The sequence below is a fragment of the Theileria equi genome (assembly GCF_000342415.1).
Source record: "Theileria equi strain WA chromosome 4 map unlocalized gcontig_1105316255033, whole genome shotgun sequence".
In the NCBI taxonomy this organism is placed as follows: Eukaryota; Apicomplexa; class Aconoidasida; order Piroplasmida; family Theileriidae; genus Theileria; species Theileria equi.
This window is the reverse complement of record NW_004668228.1, coordinates 483,285-495,172: the sequence shown is the minus strand read 5'-3', so window position 1 is coordinate 495,172 and position 11,888 is coordinate 483,285. Positions and strand designations below refer to the sequence as shown.

Below are 11,888 nucleotides of genomic sequence, written 5' to 3'. Positions count from 1 at the left end.
CTGAATGGCGAGCCCTTTTGTATCCTTTTTGCGGGACTCATTGTTTAAATTAGCGAATTATGGAATACAGTGGTTTTTAGACGGCCTTCTAGCCGTTCTGAGTATACCTGAAGCTCTCAAAGAAGTTAGTGTCCAGGTTACCAAGATCAAGTTTAACTCTAGGAGTCTTGACATAGTTTCTTAGCCAGTCATGGAAGGTCCCGTGATTAGTAGAAGACCAGTTACCAGCCTTTCTGCAAAAGTACATTGGGGTTATGACATCCGAAGAGAGTACGTCCAGACGACAGTGCATTTCCTCCTTTCCATAAATGGCTACAGTAAGACACTTGTCCTTGTCACTCTTCCAAACACTCTTTCCACTGTCCAATAAGCTATTAAAGTAGTCCCCTGTCTTGGCAGAGTAGAGAAATCTGGCACCATTCAAGGAGTCTTCATGGAGATCAACCCTATCATGGTCAACATTGGCTGTGTCAAGAGTAACTGCATTCTTGTACTGAGGTATACTGGATATGGCAACAGTAGTAGTCACATTGTTAGCTTGCTTCTTCTCAATGAGTCTCTTGTCATAGCCACGTTCATCAATATGTCTCCACTTATCAGTCTTCTCAAAGTGTTTGAAACCACAGTAGTCCTCATTCCTTATAAAGAGACTTAGTAGTGGAACTTTACTCTTATCAGTACCCGGTACAGAGAGAATGAATATGCAGTGCTCCTTATCCTCTGCCTGCCATATGGTAGTCTCAATATCCTTTACCTCCTGAACATGGTAGCCAGGTAATGGTGAGAAAGCTCTGTGTACTATACCATTGAAGACGTTATCGCAGAAGTAGACATTCTGATGAGTCTTGTCACTTAGGTGGAATACAGTAGGAGTAGTAGTCTTGTGGTCATTCTCAGGTCCGAGCAACTGGTGGGAGAATGTCCACTTGTCCTTCATCTCATATACCATGAACTTGGATCCATCCATATCGTCAACAAAGACTGTTATAAATGAGTTCTTTCCAGACTTGTCATGGAACATGAGATACCTACATTCCTCATTCTCAGACGACTGCCAAATGAGGTCCTTACCAGAGACCACCTTGTCAAAGTAGTATCCGTAGATGGTAATGAAGACTGTTGTAGTAACACCATTTATGTCCATCTTGAACACTCTGTACTTCTCTGGGTCATGTTTTCCAGTTAGGTCAAGTGTCAGTCTAAAGGATGGGATTGGGAGTGTCTTGGTAATGTCAGTAGAAATGGCTTCATGGTTTACCATATGCCAAACATTGTTCTTCAGATTATAAGACAATACGGCAGGAATGTTGAAAGGTGATTGAACAAGAATGTAGAGATTTGTGTTCCTTGAGAGAAGTACCATGTTGGCATAGTAGTCATCTGAGGACGGAGTCCATATGGTAATGCTACCCTGAATCACCTTCTTTATGACGCCATTCTTGGGAGTACAAACAGCATACTTGTGACCTCCATATGTCATGAAACCAGAGTTAAATCTAGAGTCTAGGTGGTATCTACTCAAGTCGAAGGTGTATTCATAGTATCCATCAGTTGTGGTAGTCAAGGCAAACCTGAGTGGTTCAGTCAACTTTAGGACCATCAAGTTAAGTCTGTCATTGAATACATCCTGACTGAGACATATCCACTTGTCTGTATCAAATGCAAGGTGTACTATGTTACTTTCATCCTTGCCAACAGTACGGATCTTGAGAAGCTTGGGTCCATTGTCCAGATAAAGACGACCGTAGACACAGACCTCATTCTCTTCAGGTTCCCATACAGTAAGTTTGCCACTGGATATCTTGTCTATAACATCCTTGTCAGATGTGTAAAAGGTAGTATAAGAGACTCCTTTGAAGGTGCCATTCTCGGTTTTGACCCTGGAGTCCAGTGCCTTTGAGACATCCAATGAGATTGTGCTGGGTATATCTGGTACCTTGAGTGGAACATAGAATGGAGTTTGGTCAACTTGTCTGTATCCTAGTTTCTCAAATAGTTCATTATACTTTTCCTTTGGTACCTTGGTGAGTCCATTGTCCAGTCTACTAAAGTGGAGAGTCTCATTCTCAGTGACTATCTGGACCAACTGTATGGACTTCTCAGTGGAGAATGTACTGACGTAGAGACACTTGGAGTTGCCACTGGTCCATAATACCTTCCCAAGTACTACTCTGCCAATGGTATGTTTAGGAAGTGGTAGGTAGACTGCAGATGAGAGTGTATCCAACTGGAACCTGTCTATCTCAAAGTCCAGTTCAGCTGGAGTCATGAGATCAAGAGTGTCTATGGTAGAAAGAATGAATTCAAAGTCTTCATCAGATGCACCATCTCCAGAGTCTAATCTTGACAGAGCATCATTGTACTCCTCAGCTGTAATGCTACTTAGTCTACCATCCTCCATCTCAAAGTGCATATACTTCTCACAACCATCCACAATACACAGTTGAGCGAGTTCTATGGATATTCCTCTGTATGTAATGACGGCAAATTTACATTGGACACCAGCCTTGAGAGTCTGCCATAGAGAGTCATTGCCGAAGACAACCTTGGTAACACGGCTGTTCTCTGGTGGACTATATTTAATGCTGGTAAGTACTCTAAGCTTTGTAGTCTCCATGGTATACTTGCTAGTATCTACCTTGGCAACATCTAGACTGAGCACTTCTCTGTTGTCCCTGTCAATGGACTCAGACAACCTAGATTTAGTAGTGTCAGCAAGGTCCTCCAGTATAGCTTTGTAGTCCAGACTATTAATGACCGTCCATTCTCCATGGTTATAGAAGTAGTAATGCTCAAGTTTACCATCAGATAGTCGCACAAAAATGTTCAGTAGGATAGGAATGCCATCCAGAAAACTAGTGAGAGTATATAAACACTTTTCATCAGCGTCACCCTTCCAAAGAACAAGAACTCCATCAGTAACCATATTAGCTGTATAACCAGCATTAACAGTGTGGGAGTGAGTTACAACACCATCATGACGGAAGCTTACAAATTTGCATCCATCAGTTCCTCCACGGGATATATCCAATGAGAAGATCCCAGGACTCTGAGATTTTAGTGCTTCAATATCAGCAAGAGAGCAATCCAGTTCTGTGTCTGTAAAGTCAACGTACTCATCTACGTTTTTTCTATCCTGGATCCTATTAAGGTGCATTATTGAGAGCTCATTATCCTTCAGAAATGCAGATAAACCTTTGAACTCGTCTTTAGGGAAAAAATGGGAAAAGTTCACATGTCCTAAAATAATTTTGCTAAAATTAAAAGCTGGTCCAGGAATATATACGATAGCGGGAATATTGTTTATGAAGGTCTTTATGACTCTATACGTTTCATGGAGAGATATATCCCTGGCATTTATAATACAGTCTCTAGATAAAGTCTTCACCTGTGCAACCTTTTTAAGTCTCTCTTGTCTCATATCTGATATCTCTTTGCCCCCAGCTGATGTATCTTTCTTATTAATTAGTTGATTCCACTTATTTTTATAGACATAGTCGTAGCAACTTGACCATTTACCATTTGAACCTTTCTTGTAAAATGTATACTCAAGTTTATATCCATCCAATGCTACAAAATATACCAACACAGGTGTACTATTAACATAACTTACTGCCAAGTAAAGACATCTTTCATTAGTATTTTTTCCAAACGTTTTGGTTCTCACTCCATTCCAAATCTCCTTATCTCCTTCCATTATATTCTTCACTGTAACTTCTTGATGCGGATAGTATGAGTATGTCAGAAGCCCATCTATTGTATAGCTGTAAACCTTGCATTTTTCATCACTAGTAGTATTATTGATGTCTATCACATAGTCTCCAGAGGCTGGTTTATCCTTACGAAGTTCATTAAGTTTTCTAATGTAGTCTACCTGGATCTCTTCCCAGTTATCCCCCTTGTTGGCAAAGTATAAATCTATATCCCTGTCTGACCCTTTTATGAGGTATGCAAACGCTGGTATATTGTAGACGCAGTGGATCATTAGGTACTTACATTCCTCATTTTCAGCACCTTCCCAGATTGTAAGACTTCCATAGACCACCTTCTTAATGCTACCCTTGTCAGGAATAAAGACTGTAGTAGGATAACCATCTAGTGTGCAGTCTGTTACTGTATAGGCATTGGACTCCTCATAGTGGACAATGTCAAGAATGGAAGGATCCTCTGGCCCATCACGGTCTGTAAATTTCTTGGACTCTACCAGTTTATCAAGAGAGGCCTGTGACTCCATCAGTTCTTGTCTAAGCTTACCAACGTCTGTATGTTTACCAGGTGCAGTAGCCTTTATTTCAGAGAGTAGTCTATCGTGAACGTCCTTGTTAATAGATTCCCATTTACTACCACTCTTGACAAGGTAGCTGTGTTTGAATGCTCCATTAGTGTCTTTAGAGAGCACGTGTAACAAGGTAGGATTATCAGATGGGTAGAGTCTCACCAGGATTGCTTTCTCTTTATCACCCTTCCATAGTACAGCTTGTCCATTAGAAACACTAGTGGCATACTTTCCAACCTTTGGAACATAGAAACGAGTGTTTACCTTATTGAAGGGTGTCTCAAAGATTCTACATTGTCCTGTATCCTCAGAAACAGAGAGGTCAAGGGAGAATGAGGATGGTGAGGGTACGGCAAGTCTAAGCTTAGCAAACTCCTCACTGTAGTTGTCAATGGATTTCCATCCACCATCAGTCTTTAGTATGTACAATGAGAAGGATCTTCCAGACATGTAGACTAGCACTGGCCTATTATCCTTCATGTGGACGGTACAGTAGTTACATCTTCCAGTGCCACCAGTAGACCATAGAGTTTCTTGTCCAAGTACTACCTTGTTTGGTTGTTCCTTCACTGTAACTATGAGTCTAGTTGGAACATCATCCAGTGCATAGTCAAATGATCTATAGCTTTGTGGATCTGGTCGACCAATGTCAAGGAGTGTCTCCTTTACCGGAGCTCTCTTGGATGGCTGAGTAGGCAACTTACTAGTGGTAGGAGGAGCCGGTTGTGCATTCACTTGTGGTTTCTTCTGAGGAGTCTGCTCATCTGTCTTTACTGGAGCATCTCCTGGCTTAGCCTGAACTCCTTGCTTGGGAGTTAGTTGAACAGGTGACTGCTTAGCTATAGGATGATTTTTTGCTTTTGTCTTTAAAGCGTCCAGATTCTTCTTGTGGTCCTCTTCTTTACCATCTTTCCACTGCTTACCATCATGGTATCTGTAAACCTTGCTCTGCTTATTATTCTTATCTCTGGTAACAAGTACTGCGAGTGTAGGCTTGTCTCCATCAAGATACAAGACAGCTGAGAGACACGTAACATCCTTCTTCCCTGGCCATATTGTATCAGAACCATAGGTAAGTTTAGAGGCACCATTCCCAGCTGTACATCTTAGGATTGGGACTGTATCATCCATGTCACTAACTACGGTAAACTTGGCAGTGTCAATGAAACTCTTGGCTTTGGTATTCTCAGATGCAGTGGCTACAGAGGTCTCTGGATTCTTGGCTTCGTAAAGTACCCTTTCATAGTAGTCACCGTTTACACCCTCCCATTCGTCGTTGCTAAAGACACGGAAACAGTCATGGAGAGTCTCTTCTCTACTGCCATGGGTAAAGGATATGCCAATGATACCAGACTTTCCAAAGTAAAAAGTGGCTGATGAACAGGATTGATTTCCATCAGCTTGCCATACGACTTTGCCATCGTAAACAAGTTTGGGTACCTTTACACCCTTTTTGGCAATGCAGTTTAATACTGGTATCCCATTGTGCTTTCCCACCTGTATGTCAAAGAGAGTAGAGTCTACCTTTGTTCTATAGGCAGATGCACTAGCATTACTAGGTATTTCAATTTCATCAAATGCCATTTCTAGGGAACTCTTGTCAACAAAGGTCCAGTTACCCCTTACTAGTTTACAGTACTCCCTGGTGGTGCTTTCCGTGACTCTCTTGTATGTCAAGTTGGTAGCTAGTGGTCCACCAGATCCGAGGTAGACTTTTGCCTTTACCAGAGTGTCCTCATTATTCATACTGTCTATACCCCTCCAAACAAGTTTATTATCATGCAAGAGTAGGGGTACATGAGCATCTTGCTTGGCTGTATAGGTAACCACTGAAAGAGTTCCCTCAGTAGACTTTCCTACAGTGACCAGAGTCACGTTCATCTTGTACTTCAAAGGCTTCTCTTTAGGCTCCACAGTACTAGTTACCTCAGGAGTAGTATTGATAGTTTCATGTCTAATCTCATGATATGCCTTGACATGCTTTAAATCTTCTTCCAGGTCCTCGCCAATATCCTCAATGTCTGGACGAGTATTATGCTTGGAGTTTACGGTTACTTTAGTAGTACCCCTTCCAACTGCAGTTTGTGTACCAGTAGGCTTTACTCCTGGGAAAGTGCCTCTTGTTGCTGTATCCCTGAGTCCTCTAGATCTAGGAGGTGGAGTCCTTTGAGCATTAGGACCGTGCCTATTGGCATGTGAACCACCTGGTGGAAGTGCTAGAGGTAGTTGTCTCTGTCCAGCCCCCTTAGGTCCACTTTTAACATCTGCTTCTTTACCGCTAGGAACAGGAGGATTCACACAAGTGCAAAATCTGCAGGTGAGTAAAAGAATGACTACGATGATCTTCATTCTTCTGAACTGCACATTAAATCTATAAGTGTTGAGGACTATTCTCATAGAGAATTAGAGGTGAATACTTGTTCTCGTATTCCTCTTCTTTAAATCAAAATCCTAAAATGGAAAGTCATTCCTTCTTTGAGTAATTAAATCTTCCTTCTACGTGTATTAAGGTCCCATTGCTATCTAAAAATCATAGTGTAGCATATTAATGCTCCTACTTCTCCAAATAACCTTATGTACTTCCGGGCAGCGCAATGTGAGTAGCTTGATGACAACTGGGATCTGCTATTCAATAAAGCTCTGACTACCCATAGATTAATGCCAATTTCATAAACTGATATCCGCTAGATAAGGTGAGTATGGTACGTAGATCTAAGCGCATATACCTGGGTAGAGAAGAGCTTTAGGGTAGTTGCAAAAGGAAGAATAGACATATGGGGAAGGAGTAATAATGTCCTATAACGACAGTCCATTCGTGCATTAATTATCAATTTTAATATTCTAATGACTCTATCCTCACGGAATAAATTCCAAGGTAAGAGATTATGGTAACACGAGACCACGTGGAATAACATCTACATCTCATATGGACATCGTTACATGTTTTAGATGTGAGATTTTAGAAAATGATAATCTCTTACCTTATGGTAGAGGAGGTTTAGGACATCTATAGATATATTATTGTCTCTGGAGGATTTTTATAGCATTCTCTTAGGTGTTCCAGATTTCTAATTTTCGGGTGATATTAGGCTTTTGCCATTCATCCATGTTTTTGAGACACTGCGAGTAAAGTCTATTGCTATGGATATTTAAAAGGTGACATTCTTTACCTTGTGAATGCTTCGTAAATTCTCAACTGCATTCACCCCTTACGCAGAGATTCTAGAGGTATCCATTAGCACTTTTGCTGTCTAACAGTTGCATAAACATGACCCTTCACTAAAATTTCATGGGTCTAGAAAACCAGTGTTCTCTCCCTAGTGATGTCTCTTCCTCTATTATCTATTCAGCCTTGGTTTACGAGTAAATGGGAGCCTTTCCGCCATCCATAGCACTTCTAACGAGAAACTCTACCATAGTAGCATGCACCAATACTTTAACCAGTGATTAATTAGCAAACAGAACAACAGATTCTATACTACACATTGGTCATGCCAAAGAACCTTTTGGTAGCTACTCGATCTTCCTACATGACATTCATTGTACCTCCTATACTATTCACAATTCCATTACATATGCCTATATCTGTTAGCAGTATACCTCTATCGTCTGTGGTCCCCTAGGGACACTCTTCCTCAAACAAGTCTTCCTAACGCTTCATTTCCAGCTACTCTACATTAGATAACCAACCATCCTACTACAACAATTGTAATCTATGGATAAACTGCATTAATGACCTGGTGAGTACTCCTATGAAGGAACAAACTGAGGGAGAAGGACCATGGGGAGGTCTACACATTCTTTCTCTGGAGTGAAGAAATTTCTCCCTTTGCCACAAATTTCCTCCCATTTTCCTCTCATAATCAGATTGTGAACAACGTGTAACTGGAAGGTCAATCTGAGGTCCTCCACGAGACTGCCTAGTGGTAGAACAGAAGGAAGAGCATCCACAGGGACATTTATGGATTCTACGGGTGCACTAATACCTGAATACCACTGCTGAACCCATACATACAGTCTCTAAATATTACAATTGTCATTATTAGGCAGATTCCTCATGGTCGCCAGACCTGTTGCTTTGTGTATGCGACTCCTATCCCTATGGCCAGCCACTCACTGCGGAGTATACCTATAAAAAACCTTGGTATCTTGGTCAATCTCTGGTCCATCTGCAAAGTGTACAACCTTTACATTGTCACGTTTTGAAAAAATCGAGTAATTTACTCCAAACCCAAAAACGACAAACTTGGCAACTTTCAGTCCGCCGTCTTGTATGATTTGCCTAAATGATGATAGTAATAGTCTAACCACTTACAGTGGATCACGGTCTTCATAATATCCGTTTTTCCATGGCACTGATGGGTTTGGATAAAGCCTCAGAGCCGACCTGAATGGAGATTGTTATGGCTACAATGGACAAAAAACAAACATGAGTTTTCTAATGGGCCAATAGTGAATTTTACCTCGTTCTAGGGCAAAGTATGATCCTCCGGGTTTCATAACCCTTGCGATTTCCTTGACGCATGCAACTGGATCCTCGACTGAACACAGGGCATAGGTGCTAACTATAGTATTGAATCCAGAGTCATTGAAAGGCACTTTTGAAGCATCTCCACAGATTATAGTAACTGGAAACTTTGGTTTCTCCTTTTCCACTTTCTTCTTCATCTCCACGCACATGCGGACGCTTTTGTCTATCGCAGTAAGACTATCGATATCTCCATAGTATTTGAGATTTCCAAGGGTACCAGCGGCTACCTCCAATACGTGACCCGTGGCATTTGCAACAATAACCTTTTTGGTCTTGTTTACCTTGTTCTTCTAAGTGATGGTTGTGAGACGAATAACAAGTGGGTTACGAGAATAGAAATACCTCGAAAATCGGTTCGAAAGTAGAATCATATGTTGAAGCAATTGAGTTGTAGATGTTGATGCGATGTGTTTCTAAAGTATTATGGTACAATAGCATGGAGAGGCGGAAATATAATGAAATAGGAGCTCCCAAAAGGTCTGTGAGTGCCCATTATAGAATTTGCGAGATGTAAATGTCCATAATAGGCCAAAATGTGGAAAGGAGCAGGAAATCGAGTAGATTACCGATAAAGGGGAAACGAACCTGTTGGTGGCTCTACTAGCTTATACTCTGGTCGTTTGGCTTTATAATTCGTGTATATTGTATATAATAAAGCGCCATTTACGATAACTAGACCATTTATGACCTAAGTGTTACCGTGAGATTCCAGAAAATGTGCAAGCGGACATAGCACGTAAACATACATTACTAAAAGTTAAAATATTCGCCAGTTTACTTCCAGAAGTCATTTTATGGAATGGCCAAGTATAGTGCGTCTTGTAATGGTCGTGGCGCTATCCTCTGCCAACCCTTCCAGGTACCCCTGATCCATTATTATATCACGTACCCATTCCAAAATAGGCATCACCAAGTCGCCCCTTTGCGGCAAACTTTGCCATCTTTTCTTTAAAACTAGGCGACGCTTGATACTCATCCAATAACTTGCTTGGATCAGTCTCTGTTCCGTTATACTCTCCACTGGACCCTGGAACATCACAGTCGTTTGTATCCACCCTTATAACATTGTCATCCTCCCTTTCAATCTCCAAACTTGAAACTGCGCAGTCTACATCCTGTGGTGGTTCTAACTGACGAGGCGGTGATTCAGGAACTGCATGAGAAATGAGGGGCGAGGTAATACCCTGAACGTTTGAAACCGCATTACCATTTGCGTATCCAAATGTCAATGCCAAAAGTGACGAAATCTGTGCATTTATAGCTGATGCCAAGGCAAAAATACTCGACAATTGAGAAAATTCCAAGGGCTGAATATGTTCCTGATAACGATGCCATCTGTCCAAACGGTTTAGCAACGCTAAAACTCTGGAATATGCCCTCTCAAACCGTGCAACAAAGTTGCTAAATGTGCGATCTTGTAATGCAAAATCTACGGAAATTCCTACAAGTAATTCTAAGCGTTCCAAATTACTCCAGGAAAGATGACTACCCAGCATTACTGGATCCGTCAACAAAAACCTTTCATCACGGTTTCCCTCTCTATTCACACATTCACCTACAACTGCTACTTCTTGCGGGGCATTTGCCACAATGGCACCATCTAGTTCATCATTAATATCAGCTGTAAGGGTTCCAATTACTGCTACTGGTAGTGCTCCGGTATTGGTTTCTGGTTGTACACTGGTTGGTACAGTTGTGCTTGCGGCTGTCGCAGTCGCACTAGCATTCGTATCACTTGTGGTGGCGTTAGCTGTAGTTGCAGCAGATGAGCCATTCATGAGTCCCCCGAGAATTCCATTCAAAAACTGCGAAGCAACTTGTTCAATCCCCGACGAGTCTTGAGGATTTATTGTCCTAGTAAAGTGCATGCGACCAAGGACCATGGGATGTGAACCTACATTATAAGATGACCACGTCCAGTTTGTTTCATTCCCTGAATGATTACCGGCTTCTCTGGTCCCTCCAGCCGCATCTGTTCCCGCTTGTGCAGTCGTTCCAGTAGATACACCAATGTTGGAAACGGGAATTTCTGCAGAAGCGGCAAAAATAGGACTCATGAAAATTCCCATTGATGCCAAATTCCTATTAAATGAATTCGCAGTATCGCTGGAGCTACTGTGGCTATTCTCACCCATTCTAGATGCACTGCTAGTCCCTGCATCAGAACTAGTCTCTGAACCGGCAACTCTACCAACGACGTGAATGGTACTCCCAGATTCCACATTATAACTCTCCAGTGTTAAATCGTCCTTTAACAATTGTCCCTTGAAAATAAGCCTCTGATTCTCCGGAGCAATCTCAGATTCTGTCTCAAGAAGGGCCTTTACGTCACTTATGCAAAGAGATGGATCGAGCTCAAGCGTAAAGGTCTTTTCAGTAATCATACGGAAACAAACCTTTATGAGCCCTTGACCTTTATCACCGGAATCTGCCATCTTGGACAACCTATTCGATGCTAACCTTTACTCTATAGCCTTCTTGCTAGTAAAAGGCAAGAACAGTATATCTACTTGCTAATATGCCAATTTGGTACTCTATATATCTTGTAGCTAGGTCAACCCCGAACTTTGCTACTTTCCCCTTAAACCGTCTGTTTATTATGCTACAAAATTAAGCTCAAAGGGGTAAAGTGTCATACGAAACGCACAACTTGTGGTCAGTGATGGAGATGTAAAGCGTTGATTCCACGGTAAATAGAGATAATCTACAAATTGGCCCCTGTGTTTATATACGGAAATTTCGGGCCTAAAATATAATTAAAAATACAAACTGCTGGAGCAACTCCATTTTTCAGAGATGCACAAGTGCCGCACCATCCAGTCTATATTTGGCCCAAATTCTGGCAGTCTGTGACCGTAACTCCGGAAATATTCGGTCCTGTACAACTGCACACGTTTTTATAAAACTGGTCTCTGAGCTTAGCTCGTCATTGATCCAAAATAGAGTCTAGATGTGCACTTGTGAGCTTGTGCTAAATTCTATCATAAATGACTTAGACATTGGTGTTTTCTCTACTGTTCTGCTACTATATTTGTTCTTGTTTGGATATATGCTTCCTGTAAGTCTTTAAGAGCTGTCCAC

At 41.5% G+C, this 11,888-nt stretch overlaps 3 protein-coding genes across 3 annotated transcripts; all 3 read right to left on the bottom strand.

The window, feature by feature from the left end:
- Positions 1-88: 88 nt before the first annotated feature.
- BEWA_013890 (hypothetical protein) lies at positions 89-6,625 on the bottom strand (the record flags this gene model as incomplete). Its single annotated transcript, XM_004832225.1, has 1 exon — positions 89-6,625. The coding sequence occupies one exon, from the start codon at positions 6,623-6,625 to the stop codon at positions 89-91; it is 6,537 nt and encodes a 2,178-aa protein (XP_004832282.1).
- A 1,764-nt stretch (positions 6,626-8,389) lies between these two features.
- Positions 8,390-9,598, bottom strand: BEWA_013880 (methyltransferase domain containing protein; the record flags this gene model as incomplete). Its single annotated transcript, XM_004832224.1, has 6 exons — positions 8,390-8,558; positions 8,592-8,663; positions 8,706-9,097; positions 9,150-9,220; positions 9,393-9,495; positions 9,554-9,598. 6 exons carry the CDS (start codon positions 9,596-9,598, stop codon positions 8,390-8,392), a joined length of 852 nt encoding a protein of 283 aa, XP_004832281.1.
- Positions 9,599-9,688: 90 nt separating this feature from the next.
- Positions 9,689-11,242, bottom strand: BEWA_013870 (ubiquitin family member protein; the record flags this gene model as incomplete). Its single annotated transcript, XM_004832223.1, has 1 exon — positions 9,689-11,242. The coding sequence occupies one exon, from the start codon at positions 11,240-11,242 to the stop codon at positions 9,689-9,691; it is 1,554 nt and encodes a 517-aa protein (XP_004832280.1).
- Between the last annotated feature and the right edge of the window lie 646 nt (positions 11,243-11,888).